Source organism: Girardinichthys multiradiatus, chromosome 21 (genome assembly GCF_021462225.1).
Source record: "Girardinichthys multiradiatus isolate DD_20200921_A chromosome 21, DD_fGirMul_XY1, whole genome shotgun sequence".
Taxonomy (NCBI): Eukaryota; Metazoa; Chordata; class Actinopteri; order Cyprinodontiformes; family Goodeidae; genus Girardinichthys; species Girardinichthys multiradiatus.
This window is the reverse complement of record NC_061813.1, coordinates 38,915,980-38,939,285: the sequence shown is the minus strand read 5'-3', so window position 1 is coordinate 38,939,285 and position 23,306 is coordinate 38,915,980. Positions and strand designations below refer to the sequence as shown.

The following is a 23,306-nucleotide window of genomic DNA, read 5'->3' as shown; positions in this document are numbered from 1 at the left end:
GATTCTCAGTCATCTGTGTCATGGCAACTACAACAGGCCTAAATTGAAGGCAACCCAACTGCAGAATTTCTAGATGTCGGAACAAACGTATGACTACCTGTGCAACAAACTACATCCAACTCTGGAGGGACAAGAAACAACTTTCCGCCAGTGTGTGCCCTTAAGGAAGAGAGTAGCCATTGCACTGTGGAAGCTAGCTACCGGCTTAGAGTACAAGAGTCTTGTGCTGCTGCAGAGATGTTGTTGGTGCCAGAACAAATTTGTTTGTCTGATGAAGAGAAGTTTATCTTCACTGGGAACAGTTGGGGGGCTTCCACACTGTGTGGGCGCTGTTGATGACTCCCATAAACCCATTATAGCAGCACAGCACCATCACACTGACTATATCAATCCTAAAAGCTGGCACTCTGTAATAATTAAAGGCATTGTGGGTGGATAGGGACTGTTCTGGAATGTGTTTGCTGGATTGCCAAGGAGTTTGCATGATGCAAACATTGTGACTACTGGCTAGAACATCCTATTCCTCACTGACTCGGTTTATCCCTTGCAGGACTGGCTCTTGACACCATGAATGACTGTGGTGTTCAACTGGTGAAATCTATGGTGGTGACCTTCTGTGCTCTGCATAACCTGTGTGAAGGTTGAGGAGAGACTTCTGAGACCTCATGAGATGAACCTGCTGCAGAAGCAGTAGTGCTTCAGTATATGGTAGCAGTGTCACATGGTGTAGAAGAGGAGGCCAGAGATGTACAAGACGCTCTAATGCAGTAAATACTGAATACTAAACATTCTTGATACCTTCCCAGCCCTAAACCATAACATGTATAATGCATCTGACTTTGAATGTTGACAGTAAACTTGTTTGTGCTGTTCTGTACTCATTAAAGATTATGACGAGTTGAAAACTAAAAGAAAAAAACAAAGAATTATCCCACAGTTGGATAAATCACTTCTGGTTTGGTATGATTTGGTCAACAGAATTATGAATCATGACCCAAACTAAATTGTATTAAACCCTGGCCCAGAATCAGGAAAAAACAGATGCTAGTATGGCACAGAACTGCTTAATAAGAAAGTCACTGAAGAGCATTGTTTCTTCTGCACTGATGTCAATAGCAAAGGTTTTGATTTGTACTATTGACTCCTCCCACCAGTGTATGCTCAGATAAACTAGGAACTCATGATGCAAGCAGTTATTTTTTTTTATTGCGGACAGCTGCAAAATACAAACTATTTATAAGAAGCAAAATCCATCAGCTTTTTACAATGGAAAGCAAATAACTGTGTATATGCATTTTTGTGTCTCTTCTATAAAAACAAAAACAACACTTGAGAGGGGGGAATCGGGTCACGGTGGGTCACCATGGGTCACACATGTCTGTGACCCATGGTGCACTCCAAGGAATGCTTGATTTAATGCAGGATTCTGCACCATCTCCGCCCTTCTTGACCCCGTGCCTCACAAGCAGGATGTGCTGTTTCTGCTGGGCCCAGTTCAGTACTTCTTCTCTCCATCCAGCCTGAGGAACTTCCTCAAGGGGGCCACATACCCATGTTATCTGGGAAGATGCTTTGTCTTACAGCAACAACATTTTTAGACTAGAGTACTGGGCTACTAGAGGAGCTGGAAGCTAACGTTGCTACTCCCAGACAACAAAGCTTCAAACATTTATCCTGATGCTCTGATACTTGAGTTAAAATCAAAATCATTAATGTAGGAGTTGGGGACCTTTTACATTAAACCACCCGTCAACCAGTACCGCTGTTGGTTGCCATGGAGATGCTCTTGGACTATGCTGGAAGGCTTCTTTCCCTTGTTCTAGTAAGTCTGACCCTCCCAATATGGCGGCATCGTCTACGTATTATACGGGTAGATATCAAGCTGCGTCACGGTTTCAATAAAGCTCTGCAGTTTTGAACGGGCTGTTCTGCGCTTGCGCACAGACACAGTCTAAACGCTAAGCAGATAGCTTCTGGTTGCGTCCAGTTCAGTTGAAGTCTGACCCTTATTGACGTTTGTAAACAGCTACCAGCCATCAGTCGTACCGAGCGGGGTTAAACCGAACCTGGTTTGAAGGAATATGCCCAAAAATAAAGGTAAGAGACCGAGAACGGAGGGATTTACTGCTGTCGGTGAGCTCTGCGGTGGTTCAGCCCGCCGTGTTGAAAACGTGACCCGGGCCGGCTAACCGCGTTAGCAGCAGTGAGTGTGCCACAGATCATCCACAGGGCTGGCCTTCTGTCAGTTGCTCACTAATTTCTCCAAATTTACCCCATAACACACGTTTGTTTTAAAAATGTCATTAAAATGTTATTTATTTCAGCTCCCAGAGAGAGTCTTATATGAGCTGATTAGCTAATCGCCGTCAGAGAAGCTAATTTAAGCTCCAGCATCTGTGATTTTTTTTCGGGACCAGTTTAAACAGCAAATCTCTCCGAAAGCAGATGTTCAGTTATATGTTGGAACAGCCGCCAAATGTTGCTACGTCCAAGGACGGTTAAATGTGTTTATTCAGCCATTTTTATTTTATCCTGTCTTCCAGAGGGTCAGAACTTCTACTCTGTAAAGTTGGGTTTGATCAGCAGTTCTCTGGACAGCCTGAAGGTCTTGGATGACTGACGGTCCGGTCCAACTGGGTTCTTAGAAAGAACAGAACTGGGTTTTATTGTTTTTCTCTAATCAGGATGGTTTGGAAAAACGTTCGTATTTCCAGACTTTATTTCTTTATTCCCTAAAAGATAAAAATGATCATTTTGGATAATTAATTAATTGTTACCAGGGGTGGTTGATGTAGAATTAAAATTTTATTTCGTTTTTTGTGATATTTATTGTACATTTAATGATAAAAGGGAAGATGAAGTATTTCCAACTTATCAGACTCTTTTAGGCAGCTGTCAGAGCCCCACAAACACAATTAAAACCCAATTTAAAGCAGATTTCTTCAGGACACCATTAAAGAAAATGATTCTTATCACTGAGGTGGACACAGTAGCTGATGCTGTCATGGAAACAGTCAATCCAGACAATAACGTCATCATTACTTTTAATTTATCAAAAAAATGTTCACGATAACGATAAATGATATAAATGCCCACCCCTAATTAACACACACATTACAATATTTCTACTTTAACATATATTTAAATGACATCCTTTATCTTTGTCACATCACAACTTGAGTATTGGACCGTTTTGGTGGAAGCCACATATTTAAAGAACTTTTTTACTGCTTTCTTAACCTCTGGACCCTCATAGATTAGAAATTTGACCTAAACCAGAGGTTCAGACAACGGAAACGCCTGTTTTTACATTTTACCCCAATTAACGGCAAAAAGAAAAGCTTCGTACGTTCACAACTACCAGCCTTCAGCAGGTGTCCTGACTGCAGCAGCCATGTTTCACTGCATGAATGCATTATGGGAAGAGAAGAGGCATCAAACTTAGAGTCTCCTGTGGGCTTTAGGAGTGAAGCAGGAAGTGAACGCTGTGGTTGACTTTCAGCTGGTGTTGCTCCAGGCCGCAGCTCCTCTGCTTCATGGGATGTTTAAAGTTTCAGAGACGTGTGATTAAATGCTTCTCTCTCTGCCTGCAGGTAAGGGAGGAAAGAACCGGCGACGTGGAAAGAACGAGAATGAGTCTGAGAAGAGAGAGCTGGTGTTCAAAGAGGACGGTCAGGGTGAGTTCTGCTGCACGGTTGATCCGAACAGGAATGGGCCAAACTGAAGACGTTCCTGCTCATTTTGTAGTAAAATAACTCACAGGATTGATACAGACCTTCAGGTTGACGGGTTAAAGATCCAAACGGGATCATTTTCAGTAAACTGTAGAACTCATAATGATGATTAAAATACCAACAGAAGCATGAATGAATCAACTGGCCCAAAACATCTTCTCCAGTCAGAAAAGCCGCTGCCTGCAGGTCTTCTGGACAGCGCCGTGTGAGTTAGGTGTTGGCTATCATTTGATACTTTAAGCTTTTCTCAATTATGACCACAGTTTGTGGTCATAATGTCTACCCAGTGAAGCCTTTAATGGTCGTTGTTAACACGTGTAATTTAGGCCATTTCAAGGCGTTCTGGTGCCGTTTCCTCTCAGTAACGTGATTTAAGCCAGAGGTAAACAGAACTCAAAGGTTTCTAATGTTTACAGCAGAGCTGCAGGTTTTGGACTGAACTCAGAACAAAGTCCTGGGAAGTTTTCACTGATAACAGAAAGATTTTTATATTTTAGGCATTTAATAAGCAGGATGACATCAGATTCTTTAGGAGATGTTGGAAAGCAGCAGTCATTTAGGAGATTTCCATCACTGACTGGTTTGTAGAGATGTCAGAGATGGTGGGTCAGATCCAAAAGAACCAGTAAAACCAGAGGAGTCAGCCTCAGCTTCTGTCAGGTCGGCGTCAGACAGAGGTGGTGCCTTGGTCACACTGCAGTCCTCCCTCCCCAACAGATCACTTATCCGCCTTCCTTTTTCTCCAACAGCAGAACCTTCCTGTTCCTCCTTCAGATTCATGAAGGAGGTCCAGCTGCAGCTTCTGTTTCTGTTAGAAGGTTAGAAATGGGTCGCATCACAACCACAGCCTTCAGTGTCTTTTACTGATGTTTGATCTGGTAGCCCAACACAAAGTTGTGCAAATACAAATCTGAAAAGTGTGGCGTGCATTTGTCTTCAGTGCCTGTTTACTCTGATGCTCCTAAATAAAATCCAGAGCAACCAGTTACCTTCAGAAGTCACCTATCTAGTGAACAAAGTCCTCGTGTGACCTAAGCTCAGCATGAATGCAGCTGTTCCTGAAGGTCTCATAGGTTTATGAAGGACAAGGACCACAGCAGACCGTCAGGGAGAAAGTTCTGGTTCCGTTTAAAGCAGGATTAGGTTCTAAACAACATCCCAAGCTTTCTGAGCTCTGTTAGATCCATCATTTGAACACGGAGAGAAAATGGACCAACTTACCAAGACATGGAGGTCCACCTGAACTGGGAGGCTGGACAAGAAGAGCTTTAATCAGAGAAGCAAACAAGAGGACCATGGTAACTCTGGAGGAGCTGCAACGATCCACAGCTCAGGTGGCTGGACAACTATTAGTTGGATCTCCACAGCTCTGGCCTTATTGGGAGAGTGGGGAGAAGAAACCCGTCGATAAAAGGAACGCGTAAGAAGTCCAGTATGATGGGAAACAAACCCTGATCACGACCCTCTAGGTGAAACATGGTGGTGGCAGTATCATGCTGTGGGGATGTTTCTTCAGCAGAGACTGTGAAGCTGGTTAGGGTTGATGGGAGGATGGGTCCAGGATTATCTGCAGCTGTAACTGGACCAAAAGGTTCTACAGAGGTTTGGTTCTGGGAGGATGAATAAGATTCATGCCACATTTGATCAATTATTAATAAATAAACCTGAAAACGACGTCTTATTTTCTCTTCCTCGTTAGATACGCACCACTTGTTGGTTTATCACATGAAATACACTGGAGTGAATTCCTGGTGAGATGTTTCCCTGCCGATGACCGTCTCTCCCTCTCCCCGCCCGTCTCTTTCAGAGTACGCTCAGGTGATTAAGATGTTGGGGAATGGCCGCCTGGAGGCCATGTGCTTCGACGGAACCAAGCGGCTCTGTCACATCAGAGGAAAGCTCCGGAAAAAGGTAGGAACGCCACGCAGGTCAGCGCTTTCCACGCCGCTCATTCAGGCGTCGTCGCCCTTATTGTGTGAAGGTCAGAGGTCGGCGTGACCCCCGCTTTGTTTTCCTTCCTCCAGGTTTGGATAAACACGTCGGACATCATCCTGGTGGGCCTGAGGGATTACCAGGTGGGTTAGAATGGGTTTGGATCTCCGGATGAACTCGGACACGGTTTAACGAATTTATTTGCAGTTTTCATGAGACTCAACAACCTGTAAACTTGTTTTATAAGAACAACTTACGGCTGTTTTCAGTCCGACAGAATAATCGGTGTTCTGCTGTCAGTGTAAACGGGTCTATTATTGCTCAGAGATGTTCCCGCTTTTACATGTTGGGAACCGGATCGGCGCCTTTTTTAAGAGCTCAACGTGTGTTTCAGGATAACAAGGCCGACGTGATCCTGAAGTACAACGCAGACGAGGCTCGGAGTTTGAAAGCTTACGGAGAGCTTCCAGAACACGGTGAGTTTGGGCCTCAAAAGGTCCAGGGGTTAGAGCGGCTAATTAGTTCTGGTTCTGTTGAGGCCCACCAGCTGCTCAGGACACACAGGGGGATGATTTACTTCTGTAGGAGGAAAATAATCCAGGCAGCAGCAGACGTTCTTCAGAGCTCCTCGTTTCTCTGACCCGTTTCTGGAGACCATCATCCTGAGGAAGCATAAAAATCAAAGCTGAGAGAAACTGGGCTTTAATTTTGCTTCACGTTTCATCAGAACTTTCAAACATTATTCTCATGCGTGCACAGAACCTGCATGGGTGTTTTTAAGTACGGTTTGGTTCGGCTCCTGTAATGTTTTGAGCTTTGTGTTTTGGAGAAGTTCTAGTTGACCTCCATGAAGCTTAAATCAGATGATATTTTAAATAACTTCAGGAAACTGTCAGCTTTGTATCATGAAGTTCTGGAGATCTTTAGCTGAGATGAAGAGGAGGGAGGGAAGTCTGGATTTAATGAAACTGTCGTCATCGTTGTCACGTGATTTTCTAACATCGAGTAGCAACACTGAGCCTGACGTCATCTTCCTCCTCGCAGCTAAAATCAACGAGACGGACACCTTCGGACCCGGAGACGACGACGAGATCCAGTTCGATGACATCGGTGACGATGATGAAGATATCGATGATGTAAGTTTTATTTGTCAAAGTTAAACTGTTTTTATTAAGACCAAACTATTAAAAACCCATCTGACGTTTTATGATTTATGGTTCTGCTGGCATTTATTAATGAGGTTAACCATAACCGGGTCAGGTTTGACCTCATCTGCAGCCAGATGTTTCCTTAAAGTTCAGATGATTTTGGATCCCTGTTTGATAAAAATCATGATGTTCCGTCGTTGATTTCTGCAAAAACATCCCAGAACCGCGTAGTTCTGGTTCTCAGTGAGTAAAGGAACCAAATCAGTAACTGCAGCAGAACTTTAAAAACGGAGCTGCCAGACTGTCCTCCAGTGTCTCTAATCTGTTAAAGATGTTTATTATTGGGTCCGGATCGGATCAAAGCGCCGTACTGATGCTGTTTGTCTTCCTTTGCAGATCTAAAGAGCTGCGGCTGACTGGGAGCGGCAGGATTTTACCACAGATGATCCGATTGGGATATTTTGAGCCGATTCTGCAGATCCATCTTTTTTTTTTTTTTTTTTTCTGTTATTAAAGATGACCTTGTGACAGTCCAAATCAGTTTATTAATGTTCTCTATAGTTATTCCAGTTTGCATTTCTCTGAGAATCATCAGTACTTCGGTTCTGGTTCTGAAAGAAAATGAGACACTGCGGCAGGATGGCGGACCTTCTCCAACCTTCACGGAGGATCTGAGGCTCGTTGCAGCTCCACAGTTCGGCTTAAATATCTCAAACATTTTGATCTTTTGTCTCTTCATCTGATTCCAGTTTTTCCAGAATCTCTCCAAACACGCCGTCTTTTTAAAATGTATTTATCATAGATTTCACACCATGTGGGATTTAGAAACTGAACCGGATCTCTTGGTTCTCCAGTAAAGTGCTGAGGCGTTTTCCTGCAGGAAGGTGATGGATAACGCTGCATGTTCTGAGCGTTACGTGAAGAACTGTTTGTTTTGGACTGAACCATGGCTAAATGAAGGCAACCCCTCGTCAAAGACTGCATCACATGTTGCTCTCCTGTCGTTTCCCTCATTTGTGTTTTTCTGTTTTGAACTCGCGGTGAAACTCGGCCCGGCGGCTCGTTAGACCAGCGGTTCCCAACGTTCCCACTCCACACAGTAGGACCTCCTATCAAAGCTATCTTTTACACATCTATAAGAGTCAGATTATATCTAAACATATAGCAGATATTTTTAGTTCTCTCTGGAAGCCTGCCTCTTACCGTCTTGTTTGGGAACCTCAGCTCTATCCCACATGGATGTCGTTGGTCTGAATGGAGATGTTCTTTGATGTTTGACGGCTGGGTTTCCAATAAAGATCTTGACTCCTCTGGCCGGCTGTTGTGGTTTTTGGGCGCCTATCAGACTGCCTGATGTTACAGGATCAGAAATCGCAGGTAAATGTGGGAATCACTTCATCTTTGATCCTTCCTCGGTTAAAGCTGCATCGTTTTAACTTCAATAAAAGCTTATTTCAGTGAGGTAAAAACAACTAAAATATACAAATATCTTCATACAAATGTTTTATGATGCGTAACTGAAGTACAGTATGTCTGGTTTTCCCAGATAAAGCTGCTGAGCTTCAGATTTTATCCCTTGAAACAGCTCAAGGTTTAATTTCTGGGCGAGTTTTAAGATGTTCTAGCTGGTCTTGTGAGAACTCACCTGTCTCTACCTGAATCAATAAAGGTTTACTGTAGTTTTTATAAATTTACAGCGGATGTCTGTAAAAGTTTGGGTCTTAAATGTATAAACTGCAACCAAGCTTCCAGAGTGATTCCAGGCTCCTCTCCTGTCCTCCCTGCCCGGGACATTTTTAGAGATGCAGCTTTTAGGAACCAGTGATGGAGCTTCATGCTACAAACTGATGGTCAGACCTTCAGGATTGTGCTAGATGGCAGAGCTTCACGGTTCCATCAATTTCAGAAAGAACTCCAGGTCCTGAAGCAACCCCAGACCATTACACCACCACTACCGTGTTTAGCTGTAGGTGGTTTTCTGATATGTTTTCTTCCAGATGTGACGGGACACACGCCGTGCTGAAATGTCCACCTTTAGAAGTTTGCTTTCAAGGGTTTTTAGCCAGAAGTGGTTCTGGTCTTGGATCCTGTCATGATTGTTGAATCATGACCTCTGACCTTAACCCTCCTCTGTGGGGGATGTTCTCCACTGTTTCATGGTTCCTCCATCTGTGGATAATGGTTCTCACAGAGGTTCTGTGGTGCCCCAAAGATTTAGAACCAAAATCAGGGGGTAAGGTCACAGGGAAGGGAAGAAGGGAACGAGGACGACGTGGAGTGAGGAAGGACAGCATTTAGAAATGTGATGGAGGTCTGGAAATCCAGATGTTTTTTCCCATAGAGCTGGAAAATCCTGAAATCAAATTTCAGACCCTGATCCAGGATCTCATTCTTCTGGTCTTGGTCCATATCAGACGACTACAGAGGAGCGCTGGAACATGGATGGACCAGTGAACGGACTTGAAGCTCAGCTGCTTCCTCACCAGGACACTTTGGCCCCGCCCTCATTAGATGAAGCATGGAGCAGTTCGAGTTCTTCTGGTTCAGAACCATGGCCTCAGACCCAGAGGAGCTGAACCTCCCAGTATCTTCCAGGCAGAACTCTAGCGGTCTTGCCTGCCTATCTTCCCAAATATAACCGATGTGACTGTGGGTTCTTCAGGACGGAGAAGCTCTGAGAGGAACCAGAAACCTCATCAGAACCTACGTTAGAACCGGAACTAGATTTCAGAAAAATACTGAAGGACGTCCTGCTGTGGGAGGATGTTAAACGCTGCCAGTTCAGATCAGAAACCCGATTAAAGAGAAAATAATCCAGGTTTTACTGTTTATTTTTCATTAAAAACACGTTGGAGGGTCAACATGATTACTGAACACATTCTACAGTTGGTTCTGCTGTGGACCAGCAGCTTTAATCTAGAACAAAGGAAGGAGGAGGAAATAAAAGCTGGAGAACATGAACAGAACCATCTGACTCATGTTCACAGTAATATGCTTGTACCGTCAGAGTGACGGGAAATGTTTCGACTGACTGGCTGCTGTCATCAATCCCAGATTTAGATGGAAGAGCTCTCCAGGATCTGATCACCAGTTTGGACCTGCAAACAAAAACGAAGTTAGAAGCTGGATCAGAGGCTTCCAGAGCAGAAAGAAACAGATCAACCACTGAGTGCATGTCAAATGAATCACATTTTTATTCCAGTTTTCATATTTCACCATAAAAACCACATTAATGATATAAATAATTAACATTCTACCAGCTGAAAATCCCAACAACTGCCAATAATGTTGGATTTTCATCATAGGAGCTCAATGAGACCATCAGCACCGGCGCCCCCCAGAGGTGAGTTCTCCCACCACTCCTCTTCTCCCTCTACACAAATGACTGCACCTCAGTGGACCCGTATGAAGCTCCTGAAGTTCGCAGATGGTACCACTGTCGTTGGTCTGATCCAGGACAGTGATGAGTCTGCATACAGACAGGAGGTGGATCGGCTGGTACACTGGTGTGGTCAGAACCACCTGAAGGTTAACACGCCCCGACAGCGGAGATGACTGTTCACTTCTGGAGAACATCCCCATACTCCCTGACCTCACCATCCTCAAATGTAGAGCACTACTGGTTCCTAGGAACCACAATTCCTCTGGACCTGAGCTGGACCTGAGCTGGTCCTCACACAGTGACAATGTTCAGAAGAAGGTCCACCAGAGACTGAACTTCCTGAAGCAACTCCAGAAGTCCAACCTTCCCCAGGAGCTGCTGGTCATCTTCTACGCTACCATAATTCAGTCTGTCCTGTCTTCCTCCATATCGGGGTGGTTTGGCTCATCCACCAATCAGGACAGGTCCAGACTGCAACCAACAATCAGGACTGCAGAGAAAATAATCAGGGCTGACCTTCCCTCCATTCAGGACTTATACAGGTCAAGGGTCAGGAACAGAGCAGCTAACATCTCTGCGGACCCCACACACCCTGGACATAAACTGTTCAGACTTTTACCTTCAAGTGGTGCTACAGAGCAGCCGCCACAGAGAGTTTTCCCCCCAGGATGTCTCTCTGATGGACACATGAACACCTCACAGCCTGAGTGGTCAGCTACTACCAACTGAATACTAGCTGACGACTAGCTGACCACTAGCTACGACTAGCTGACTACTAGCTACGACTAGCTGACTACTAGCTACGACTAGCTGACTACTAGCTACGACTAGCTGACTACCAGCTGACGACTAGCTGACTACTAGCTATGACTAGCTGACGACTAGCTGACGACTAGCTGACTACCAGCTGACTACCAGCTGACGACTAGCTGACGACCAGCTGACGACTAGCTGACTACCGGCTTTCTACCAGCTGACAACTAGCTGACTACCGGCTGTCTACCAGCTGACGACTAGCTGACTACTAGCTGACTACCAGCTGACGACTAGCTGACTATTGGCTGACTACCAGCTGACGACTAGCTGACTACCAACTGTCTACCAGCTGACTACCAGCTGACTACTAGCTGACTACCAGCTGACTATTGGCTGACGACTAGCTGACTACCAGCTGACTACTAGCTGACTACCAGCTGACGACTAGCTGACTATTGGCTGACTACCAGCTGACGACCAGCTGACGACTAGCTGACTACCAACTGTCTACCAGCTGACTACTAGCTGGTGACTAGCTGACTACTAGCTGACAACTAGCTGACTACTAGCTGGTGACTAGCTGGCGACTAGCTGACTACTAGCTGACGACCAGCTGATGACTAGCGGACTACCAGCTGACGACTAGCTGACTACTAGCTGGTGACTAGCTGGCGACTAGCTGACGACTAGCTGATGACTAGCTGACTACCAGCTGACTATTGGCTGACTACCAGCTGACTACTAGCTGACGACCAGCTGACGACTAGCGGACTACCAGCTGACGACTAGCTGACTACTAGCTATGACTAGCTGACGACTAGCTGACGACTAGCTGACTACCAGCTGACGACTAGCTGACGACCAGCTGACGACTAGCTGACTACCGGCTTTCTACCAGCTGACAACTAGCTGACTACCGGCTGTCTACCAGCTGACGACTAGCTGACTACTAGCTGACTACCAGCTGACGACTAGCTGACTATTGGCTGACTACTAGCTGACTACTAGCTGACTACCAGCTGACTATTGGCTGACGACTAGCTGACTACCAGCTGACTACCAGCTGACTATTGGCTGACGACTAGCTGACTACTAGCTGACTACCAGCTGACGACTAGCTGACTATTGGCTGACTACCAGCTGACGACCAGCTGACGACTAGCTGACTACCAACTGACTACTAGCTGGTGACTAGCTGACAACTAGCTGACTACTAGCTGGTGACTAGCTGGCGACTAGCTGACTACTAGCTGACGACCAGCTGATGACTAGCGGACTACCAGCTGACGACTAGCTGACTACTAGCTGGTGACTAGCTGGCGACTAGCTGACCACCAGCTGACTACCAGCTGACGACTAGCTGACTACTAGCTGGTGACTAGCTGGCGACTAGCTGACGACCAGCTGACTACCAGCTGACGACTAGCTGACTACTAGCTGACTACCAGCTGACTATTGGCTGACTACCAGCTGACGACTAGCTGACTACCAGCTGACGACTAGCTGACTACTAGCTGACTACCGGCTGACGACTAGCTGACTACTAGCTGGCGACTAGCTGACTACCAGCTGACGACCAGCTGACGACTAGCGGACTACCAGCTGACGACCAGCTGACGACTAGCTGACTACTAGCTGGTGACTAGCTGACTACTAGCTGACTACTAGCTGACGACTAGCTGACTACTAGCTGGTGACTAGCTGACTACTAGCTGACGACCAGCTGATGACTAGCGGACTACCAGCTGACGACTAGCTGACTACCGAGTAATAAACTAGCAGTAATAAAATCGACCCTTCATTATGTAGCTGGTCTCATGAAGAAGCCTACAGCTGCTTCTTCTCTTCAGCCTGGGACTACAGCGACATGCAGTCACAGCTCCACATTTGCTTAAAGCCTGATCAGAAGTTTTAAATACTGTTTTTCACCATTATCACAATAAATAAAGTATGGTCAGGTTTTATGTCTATATCGCCCATCCCTAATCAATGTCTTCTCATTATAATGTGATGTCTCCATTGGACAAAATAATCATAATAATTTCATAATGATGTTCCTTAAACAACCAGAATATGAAGTGAAAATGCTTTAACTCCATGAGGACTTGGAATAATTGACCTGAAGTGTCAACATGAAGCTGTGAGGTCAGGTTACCTGCAGGTCTGCTGTGCATGTTCTGTCTCTGGTTTCCAAACTGATTGGTTTTCCGTTGTGGGCCCATATTACCTCGATTATAAGCTCCCCTCCTGGATCCCTGCAGGACAACAAACCACATCTCTTCTGTTAGGAGTCGGCTTGCTAAATGTTTTCAGCAGGTCAAAAGGTGACTTCCTCTGACCCTCACCATGCTGCCCTCTCGCCTCCTGTTCTGCGCTCCCGGCCAGCCGGAGAATCCTTCGCGGTCCATTGGAGGCGTCAGGTCCAGATCACTGAAACAAACAGTCTGCTGGTTGGAGTTCAGGTACTAAACTCAGACCAGCTTCACATGTTTTTATTTTCATCCTGATTCACTTCTGGTTTTCTTCAAATCAATTCTACAGCTGAGATGTTGATTAAAGAAGTTTTATTGGGAGGAGTTCAACTGTCACTAGATTTTATTGTAAGTTAATCATTTCTTCACTTGTTCTAGTAGATTTTCAGCTAAATCTTCCCAGTAAAATAAGAAATAAACCTGATTTAGTATGAATTATTTTTGCAGTCTCACCTGACCGACCCCTGGGAACACTGGGATAAGCTGCTCCCAGTGATGGTAACTTTAACCGCCTCCAGCTTCTCCTGTCGCCTCCTCTCCAGGTCGTGCCTGAGGTCACCTGGACCTCGTAGCGGCTGCTTGCTCACACCCTGTCAGCAGGTGAGCCAGATGGTTAGAAGATACCAGCCCAGTAAAGCCACATTAACAGCCTTATTAGTTTTATTCCCACCTGCATGGATCCCAGTCTGGAGAACAGAGGCTCGTCGTCTTCATCGTCAAGAAGTGAGTCCATATCTAAACTGAAGCCTCTGTAAAAAGTTAAGAATACAATGTTTGGGCATCGTATCGGCAGCATTGTGATGAGCTGAAACAACCAATAGGAAGCCTGAGTAAGATCATGTGACCTAACCTGCTGGAAGTGAACCTCTGGTTCAACGTCCGCTCCTCCAACTTGTCTTCAGAGTGCCCTCCTTTCTGAGGAGCAGAGAAACGCTGGTTGAGGGTGACCCCGTTACCTTTGAAGTACTGTTCTGTAAAGACAGAGGAGGCGTGGAGGAAGATGTTGAGGCTGCAGTATTTGTATGTTCTTACATACGTTCCTGATGGGTTCTCCGGAGTTAGGAGTTCTCAACTCTAAGTCACACTACTACTTCAGAAAGCCTGAGGTCCGACCTTTCATTTCAATATGATTGCTGCTCATATAAAGTTAGACTTGCACAACATTAGGAAATTATTTTGGAATACTGGGAATGACTTTTCTGTCAGCTGAAAGTGGAGCTTTTTAAATAGGCGTACGTTCTGATACATCTGGTGTAAAACTAGCAGCATTTCAGAACCGGACCAACATAAACACGGTGGTGGTAGTATGATGCTCTGGGGTTGCTTTGCTTTGACCTGGACGACTGGCTGTTATTGATGGGACCATGAATTCTGCTCAGGTAGAAAATCCTAAATGTCTGACCATCAGTTGGTGATGGTCGGACATTTGAATGAAACCGTTTTCTATCTACCCTCATTTCTCAGTCTGATATTAAAATATGTTGGAAACATGAAGTATATCTGGTAAATATTTTCCCACAGCACTCCGTACGTATTTAATGCATATTAACCTTTGACCAAGTGCACCAACGTGATGATTTCCTGTGCAAAAGCCCCGGTGTGGGTGGCCGTCTCCCGGTACGTCCCCGAGTGCTCCAACAGAGGCAGGAAGTCCAGGCGCTGGCGACCCACGTTGACCAGGTCCAGAGACAGCTGCCTGTCCGAGGAGTAGCAAAGAGGGCTGCAGAAGAAGAGTGAAGTGGTCACCATGACGGAAACTCCCAGCAAGGTTCACTTTCAGTTAAAAGTTCACATTAGTGGTCAACTTTCCTCCTCTGTTCTATCATGGCTGCATTAAAAAAAAAACTTTTTCAGCCTTAAAAATAAACTAAAACCACTTTTTAACGTTTAAAAATCTGTGAGCTACAGATCGGGAGAGTTGACTTTTCTCCTGGGAAATCACAGCTTCCAAAACAGGAGGCAAAAGCAAGGGGCAAATTACAGCGACCCAAAAGGATTCAAGACTAGGAGGTTCTCCTCAGTGTCCCTCTAGAGAAACACCATCCGTCTGTCAGGAACATTATTTAGGTGATAGACAGAAAATATCTATTGTTGCTGTTATTAAAGAATCGTTCTGACTGTAAACTGAGCAGAAATAGAGAACAGAACCAGAGCTTACCTTACCCAATAAACTCACCTTTATGACTTCCACAACTTTAACTTTTATAACTTAAAGAGGTATTTATGCTTGCTCCCCCCCCATTATAATCATTTAAAATGTTATTAAAATTAGCTTAAAGTGGTTCATCTAACAGGGGAGATCATGTCTGGGTGAAAGTTCACACTTCTTTTAATGGCTCATGGTTTCAATCTTCAGTTTGATTTTATCAGCAGGTGTTTCAGCTGCTGGTTCAGATCCATGAGTTTCAGCCTTAATGAAAGATCCCAGAGGAACACAGCGGAAGATTATGACGCCTTCAGTGGCTCCCTCTCCAACAGCAGCTCCTCCATGTGATGTTTCTTCCAAACAGGGTTGACATTTCTTCTGTTTGACAGGACAGTTTCTGGATTATCCCTCAGGTCCAGATTTTAGAGGTTCTGTTTCTTCTGGTTCAAATCCCACAGCCTGCCACTCTGGGTCCATGAGCAAGACCCTTGGCCTCTGAATGCTTCTTGGGCCCCGGACAATGGGAGCCCACTGCTCCCTAAGGGACGGGTTAAATACAGAGGATAATGTCTCCATTGTGAGATCAATAAAGATTAAATTATTATTATTATTCAATATGCTGAGACCATTTCTCCTTTGATTGAAGCAACAGCTTTGATCCTCAGAACGTTGGATTAATTCACATCAACGATATTGAACTTCAGTCTCAAGACTGGAAACTGCTCCTTTATTGAAGCAGAAATGAAGATTTTTATGTTGATTGGAAATGATGCATCACTACCAGATTTTTCCCAGTGTTTGTTCTGGCAGGAATGATCTGAAGCATCTACAGATGATCATGGGTTTGCTTGACTTTGCTCCATGTAAATGTTATGAGGATCTGAAATCTTTCAGGAGAGCTTCATGTGATGATCTGCCTTCAGTCTCGATTTCATCCGGTAAATCTTCAGGTACAGAAAAACTCCACATCTTCCATCCACTGTTTTATTGGTTGGATTTAAAAAATCTTCCCGTGAGTTTGTGATGTTTCCACATTCATCTTCCAGCCTGATGTCAGCTGTGAAAAACATGCAGATCCAACACATTTCAATCCTTTCTTTTCCAGTGACCCCAGAACAGATGATGGTTTGTTTCCTCTGGTCAGTGTGAAGCATGTGAGAACAGCTTCAGTCCAGCCCAGATCTAGTTGTGCATCGTCGTCGTTTTCCTGATCCCTGAAGATGAGATGGACATTCCATAAAAAGCAGCTTGACTTGGGTCACATGGACCAGTAATGACTTCTGTCCCAGTTTGAATGAGCAGAACGAGGGGAGAACGGTCAGCCATGTTCAGATGATTTCTCCAAGTACGTCTGTGATCCTCCGTCACATTGGGACACCTCTGAACCAGCTTGTTATACACGGTGGAACCAGAACTTCTGTGATCAGACTCTGCTGAGCTCTGGCCTGTTTGGATATTAAACCTTTAAAAAGGAGCACCTTGCCTTTGATGATGCTTGTTTACATCTGGTTTTCATCTCCAACACGTTTCTTCTTCTTGTGATTATTCTACTAGATGTTTCTTCTCACCAGTTTTTGAGACCATACAACCTTTAAGGGTTGTATCCCAGAGCTTCCAGTTTCAGCTGCAACAACTCAGGCTTTCTTTCCTCACGCAGCTTCACTGGGAATCCCATCTTCAACGTGAAAGAAAGGGACATTTGAGTGGCATCAACACAGACGTTTGTCCACACACAGAAGACTGCTGAGGTCTTCCCCTTCAGGAAAACATGGACATCTTTCCATTTTCTGCTTTCTGAGACTCCTCTGTGAAGGAATACTACAGCAGGGTGATGATTTCCAGGTTCCCTCATCTCTCTGAAACTTCATCATCAGATGAATCATCAGATCATCACCTTCCAGGTTCCAGTCTGTTTAAGATCTTCAGACCAGGGTTTGATGATGTCACAACTCTGGAACCTTCTCCAGGATTTTATCTTCTGAGCTCCTTCTGAATAACTGGAGACCAATTTGATGGCCAGTAAGGGTGGCATCACGTTTCATGGGTTGACTGCTTCATGCAATGTTCTGCAGGTATCGTTTGCTATCTGCTCTTCAATCAGCCTTAATACGGGAGGCCAATAAACACATTTCCTCCACTAAACATCAGCCAGCCTTAAAGCAAAGTATTACATCTTGCTGACGTCCCTCGTGAGTCATCTGGAAGATCTTCCTGGATGGTGTTGACATACCACTCCTCTTCTCTCACTGGTAGGATGTATTTAAGCTTAAGACAGCTTAAACCAGCAAAGTGTGAAATAAAATCTTTGGTTAATCGACATCAACTTGGTCACTTTCCTAAAACATTCCCGTTCAACTTGAGCTCAACCTGGAGCCGAGTTTTAGAGGAAGTCCGATCTTCCGGACCACATCTTCTATTCGAGTTTTTATCGTTAGAGATGTCAGGCATTGTTCTCCTTTTCAACTCTTTGTTGAAACTTGTGTGAAGCATCCTGAGTGTGGGACATCGACCCCTCGTTCCAACAGCTTTCTGACGTTCCTGACTGAGGCCCGTCGGATGAGTGAACGGAACGGAGGGGGTTTTAAGGCAGCGCCTCATTAGCAAAACATCACATACTGTTGAACACTGCGATGACATCGGTTGCGATTAACCCACATCATGGTGTCCCCACCTTTCTCATCACGGTCACTAAGATCTGGGCCAGATGCAGAGAGAACGTCAACGCGTGGCAGCTTCCGGATACATGGCATCTAGCGGTCTCGTCATGTTGCACATTTAGTTCTTGCACTGTCGAGATCTTGATTTAATCCATGGTGCAGCTCTACATTTTAATCTCCTCCACTTCGTAGTGTTAGTAGTGCTAGTTTCTTTGCTTTGAGAAAAAGTGTGAACTTTCACCCCTCACCCCAGATAGATGTCTTACCTGTTCTGATTAACGGGTCGACTCATGTCCACTTTGATGGTGAGCGTTTCTTCTGTTATCACCATCATGTTATTGGTTTGCGGATCGTTCCATCCTAGTTTCCTCTGAGGGGGCCTTTCAGGGTTTAAGTCGTCCCTCTGTAGGTTCTGTTCCAGACTTGTGGATCTACTGTCTCTCCACTGTTGGAGTCTGTTTTCATCTTTCCAGTTTGGCACCTTCTCGACAGGATCTTTATAATCATCCCTGATGGGTTGGGAACCTTCTCTCTGCTCACCCTGAGGGAGATCTTGGCATCGTGGTTGATTCCTGTGGGGTCCAGACCTTCCTCTCCGACCTTGGTTGTACCCCCCCCTCCCCCTGCCCCGATAGTTTGCAGGGCCTACTTTGTTACCAAATCTCATAGCATTTGGACTTCCCCTTGGCTCATGATAGTTGGAGTCCCTTGAATTATCTTGAAAGTGCCCCTCTCTGGTGCCCTCCCTGTCACTGAACCGGGCAGTTGACGTTCTGAAACGTTCCTGGGAAGAACCCACTGAACGGGGACTCCTCTGGCGATCAAAGTTAGGATCATAATGTCTGTGATCTTCAATGTTTTTGATCTCCGGCAGATTCCTGCCACTTTCTACATCATGACTGTGCTCATCAACGAATGGTCCCGAGTCTCCCCGGAAAAAGGTTCCCCGATTCCGACCTCTAAACCCACCTTTGGGTCTGTCCACAGAGTAACCACGATCCCCAAAGTCCTCCATATCCCTGTACCTGTGGTGGCATAAGAGGAGGTGACACGGTTCAAAGATACAAACATCTGGTTTTATGTTCACTCTTAGATTTAGTTGATCAAAATAAAAAAAAGAAGAGGAGATGTGTCTGAACAACTACAGGATGTCTGTCGAAACACATGCATTATTTTCTGATTTTACAGATTACAGAGACAGAAAAGGTTTAAAAGCCATGCAAGATTTTCTAACTATTATATTCATTAGTGAGAAAAACAGGAATCAAACTGTGGGGAATCTTCATCTATGGAAAATAGGAAAGGTGAGAATCCTTTGCAATCTTCATCTCCAGACTGTGCTCCCAAAAATTTACCCAGGATGATCGACGACCTCCATTTCTCGTCTTGGTCTTTTAAAAGGTGGACCTCTGTCGTTACGCTGGTTCTCCTTTTGTCTACCTCTGTTAGGATGTTGTGGGAACCTTCCTTCTTTTTCCATGCCTCCAGCTCGTTGCTCACTAGACCTCATACCTGGACTAAAGTCTCTAAATCTTCCCTGATCTCTGCCCTGCTCCTCTCTCCTCCAACCCATCCCAGCCTTCCTCTGTTGGTGGTCTGTGGTAGACCTCTGAGTAGGTGACAATCCTTCTCTCATTCCCCGCGACTGAGGCACACCCTCTCTGTCATCAAATCTCTGATAGTCATCTCTGAATTCCCCTCGGCGTCTGTCATCATCAAAACTTTCTTCATCCCGTGGGGAAAACCTCTGGTTTTCAAAGTGCATCGCATCGTGGGGGGGTGATGCCCTCCAGTGGTAAAACTCGTCGTGGTCTGGATGTCGCTGATGCCTAAAGTGAAAGTCGTCCTGGAAAGGAGATCTTCTTGGTCCTTCTGGGTACCTTTTCTCCCTGTAAGGATCCCTAAAGTCTTCAGGACCCTCTCTGGGGTGGTGGCCTCTGTCCCGAGGATTCCCATCTAGTTCTTCAATAACCTTCCGAGGATTAAAGTCAGGTTCATCCCAGGGGAACCTCCTATAATAGGGCAGAAAGCAAACAAATGTCATCAGCTGTGATACAATAACAAACAAGAAAAATATGTTTAGTTTTTAAAGTTAACAGCAGAACTGGCAGAAATAAAATAAATGGAGTAAAAGTACCTGTAATGGGGTGACCTTGACCTCAGTCTTGACATGTTTTCAACCTGAAAAGGAAGCATGTGATACTTTTAAAAGGGATATCATTTTATATTCCTTTAAAAGGAAATATGCACTGGACATTTTATTCTAGAAAACTATCCAACAGAGTTTTTCCTCCCCAGATCTTTCCTATCATTCAGATTCTTTCCATGAGCTGACTTCACTTCTGCTTTTTAACAGCGACTGTTATTCCCCCGTCTGGCGACACCCTGCTACTTTTTCTCTTTTCTCAGCCTTCAGCTCTTTCCCTGCCCCTCTTCAATCTACCCAGTAGCATAATAAAAACACACCAGTGATTCATTTTAATCTTAAAAATCACACTTCAAAACAATCGTCTGAAATAATCAACCTTCACCACAGAAATCGCTGCTATAATATAGTAGTGTAGTGTATCCTAGTATAATTTATCGGTACACCAAACATTTTAACTTGAAAATGCTCAATTAGCTCATGCAAGGTCTGATATTCATCGAAAATTGAAAATAATTGATTTTAGAATATATTTATGATCTTTAAAAAAATAATGAAAGCTGAATGTGTTTTTGTTTCACAGAAAATATTTGTTGCTCTTTCTAATGGAGAAAGGAAATGAATTACAAACAACTCAATTAACTGATATTTTCCAACAACTAAAAAGGGAAAACATTCTTATAAAACCATCTCTAAAAATTTTATCGTATCTTTTTTTCTTTGTCCCCAAATTTTTAAAGGTTTGAATGTAACCTGAGGGAGTTAAAATACTTTACAAACATACAATATTTAAATGTAAAAATTTGCACTACGCTTTTTTTTTTGGAACAATTTGAGTATTTTGTATGTAAACTATTGACATTTAAGGCATTTTAGTTTGTTAGCTTTATTACATATATACAGGTCCTTCTCAAAATATTAGCATATTGTGATAAAGTTCATTATTTTCCATAATGTCATGATGAAAATTTAACATTCATATATTTTAGATTCATTGCACACTAAATGAAATATTTCAGGTCTTTTATTGTCTTAATACGGATGATTTTGGCATACAGCTCATGAAAACCCAAAATTCCTATCTCACAAAATTAGCATATCATTAAAAGGGTCTCTAAACGAGCTATGAACCTAATCATCTGAATCAACGAGTTAACTCTAAACACCTGCAAAAGATTCCTGAGGCCTTTAAAACTCCCAGCCTGGTTCATCACTCAAAACCCCAATCATGGGTAAGACTGCCGACCTGACTGCTGTCCAGAAGGCCACTATTGACACCCTCAAGCAAGAGGGTAAGACACAGAAAGACATTTCTGAACGAATAGGCTGTTCCCAGAGTGCTGTATCAAGGCACCTCAGTGGGAAGTCTGTGGGAAGGAAAAAGTGTGGCAGAAAACGCTGCACAACGAGAAGAGGTGACCGGACCCTGAGGAAGATTGTGGAGAAGGTCCGATTCCAGACCTTGGGGGACCTGCGGAAGCAGTGGACTGAGTCTGGAGTAGAAACATCCAGAGCCACCGTGCACAGGCGTGTGCAGGAAATGGGCTACAGGTGCCGCATTCCCCAGGTCAAGCCACTTTTGAACCAGAAACAGCGGCAGAAGCGCCTGACCTGGGCTACAGAGAAGCAGCACTGGACTGTTGCTCAGTGGTCCAAAGTACTTTTTTCGGATGAAAGCAAATTCTGCATGTCATTCGGAAATCAAGGTACCAGAGTCTGGAGGAAGACTGGGGAGAAGGAAATGCCAAAATGCCAGAAGTCCAGTGTCAAGTACCCACAGTCAGTGATGGTCTGGGGTGCCGTGTCAGCTGCTGGTGTTGGTCCACTGTGTTTTATCAAGGGCAGGGTCAATGCAGCTAGCTATCAGGAGATTTTGGAGCACTTCATGCTTCCATCTGCTGAAAAGCTTTATGGAGATGAAGATTTCATTTTTCAGCACGACCTGGCACCTGCTCACAGTGCCAAAACCACTGGTAAATGGTTTACTGACCATGGTATCACTGTGCTCAATTGGCCTGCCAACTCTCCTGACCTGAACCCCATAGAGAATCTGTGGGATATTGTGAAGAGAACGTTGAGAGACTCAAGACCCAACACTCTGGATGAGCTAAAGGCCGCTATCAAAGCATCCTGGGCCTCCATAAGACCTCAGCAGTGTCACAGGCTGATTGCCTCCATGCCACGCCGCATTGAAGCAGTCATTTCTGCAAAAGGATTCCCGACCAAGTATTGAGTGCATAACTGTACATGATTATTTGAAGGTTGATGTTTTTTGTATTAAAAACACTTTTCTTTTATTGGTCGGATGAAATATGCTAATTTTGTGAGATAGGAATTTTGGGTTTTTATGAGCTGTATGCCAAAATCATCCGTATTAAGACAATAAAAGACCTGAAATATTTCAGTTAGTGTGCAAAGAATCTAAAATATATGAATGTTAAATTTTCATCATGACATTATGGAAAATAATGAACTTTATCACAATATGCTAATATTTTGAGAAGGACTTGTATATGAGCCCAAGCTTCTTTCCTGTAGGAGCCAAAGTAAACAGTCTCATTGGGTCTTAAATAGTAAATAATTAAAAAGGTTAGCTATAGCTAACGCCAGCTGATAATAACAGTGACACGCATCCTGCGACACCAATCACCATGCAGTTTAATATGTTATCAGAAAATCACACATTTTAAACCAAATTTCCCTTGCTAGCTTTAGCTTTCCAGCTACATAGCAGCTACCGGTGTGCCGTTGTCTTACCTTAGAAAACGAGACACGCCAAGCTACGGCGGCTAACGCTGCGTGATACAAAACAAAAATATAATTACAACAGCCTACAAAATAAGAATATACCCCCTATGTTTAATACTTATAAACAAAACCTTGCTAAATGTGACGAATATTCTGTTTAGCATAGCATAGGAAAATGGCTGCACGGGGCCACAACAACCGCCGAAAGGAGGCAGACCGGAAGTTCCTCTAGGGGTTTTCGAAATAAAAGGAAATCATATTGGGCTTCCAATGATTTATCCGATCCGTATTTTCTATTGTGGAACGAATATAACACATACACTGATTTTAAAAATGAATTGGGAACCCAAGTGTGAATTTAAGAAAAGAAAACAGGAACTATGGCTAGCTAACATTACAAATTTC

General features: G+C 44.3%; 2 protein-coding genes across 3 annotated transcripts; one reads left to right on the top strand and one right to left on the bottom strand.

Moving 5' to 3' along the window:
• The first annotated feature begins 1,889 nt into the window (after positions 1 to 1,889).
• On the top strand, positions 1,890 to 8,127 carry eif1axb (eukaryotic translation initiation factor 1A X-linked b). Its single transcript, XM_047350099.1, has 7 exons — positions 1,890 to 2,097; positions 3,594 to 3,677; positions 5,542 to 5,645; positions 5,759 to 5,809; positions 6,061 to 6,142; positions 6,711 to 6,802; positions 7,211 to 8,127. The coding sequence occupies exons 1-7, from the start codon at positions 2,082 to 2,084 to the stop codon at positions 7,214 to 7,216; spliced, it is 435 nt and encodes a 144-aa protein (XP_047206055.1). The 5' UTR covers positions 1,890 to 2,081; the 3' UTR covers positions 7,217 to 8,127.
• A 1,502-nt stretch (positions 8,128 to 9,629) lies between these two features.
• Positions 9,630 to 23,102, bottom strand: zgc:112982 (uncharacterized protein LOC503771 homolog). 2 transcript variants are annotated; one of them, XM_047350036.1, is made up of 12 exons: positions 23,033 to 23,102; positions 22,911 to 22,948; positions 20,145 to 20,188; positions 19,363 to 20,019; positions 18,274 to 19,032; positions 14,755 to 14,924; positions 14,055 to 14,175; positions 13,875 to 13,953; positions 13,658 to 13,794; positions 13,298 to 13,382; positions 13,108 to 13,207; positions 9,630 to 9,912 (listed from the first exon to the last, which is right to left on the bottom strand). In XM_047350036.1, exons 3-12 carry the CDS (start codon positions 20,177 to 20,179, stop codon positions 9,899 to 9,901), a joined length of 2,157 nt encoding a protein of 718 aa, XP_047205992.1. In that variant the 5' UTR covers positions 20,180 to 20,188; positions 22,911 to 22,948; positions 23,033 to 23,102; the 3' UTR covers positions 9,630 to 9,898. The 2 variants fall into 2 exon arrangements, with proteins under 2 accessions (XP_047205992.1, XP_047205991.1); XM_047350035.1 differs by lacking the exons at positions 22,911 to 22,948; positions 23,033 to 23,102 and having other exon boundaries at positions 20,145 to 20,203.
• Between the last annotated feature and the right edge of the window lie 204 nt (positions 23,103 to 23,306).

What these genes read in the sequence shown, in the direction of transcription:
- eif1axb (XM_047350099.1), top strand. An exon ending in GAGGAAAGCTCCGGAAAAAG is followed by an intron (nt 5,646 to 5,758) that starts GTAGGAACGCCA and finishes TCCTTCCTCCAG; the next exon opens with GTTTGGATAAACACGTCGGA. An exon ending in TGGGCCTGAGGGATTACCAG is followed by an intron (nt 5,810 to 6,060) that starts GTGGGTTAGAAT and finishes CGTGTGTTTCAG; the next exon opens with GATAACAAGGCCGACGTGAT.
- zgc:112982 (XM_047350035.1), bottom strand. Translation starts at nt 20,203, where the DNA reads ATGCTTCCTTTTCAGGTTGAAAACATGTCAAGACTGAGGTCAAGGTCA. An exon ending in GAGGTCGTCGATCATCCTGG is followed by an intron (nt 19,033 to 19,362) that starts GTAAATTTTTGG and finishes ATGCCACCACAG; the next exon opens with GTACAGGGATATGGAGGACT. An exon ending in CAGAGGTTCACTTCCAGCAG is followed by an intron (nt 13,954 to 14,054) that starts GTTAGGTCACAT and finishes AACTTTTTACAG; the next exon opens with AGGCTTCAGTTTAGATATGG.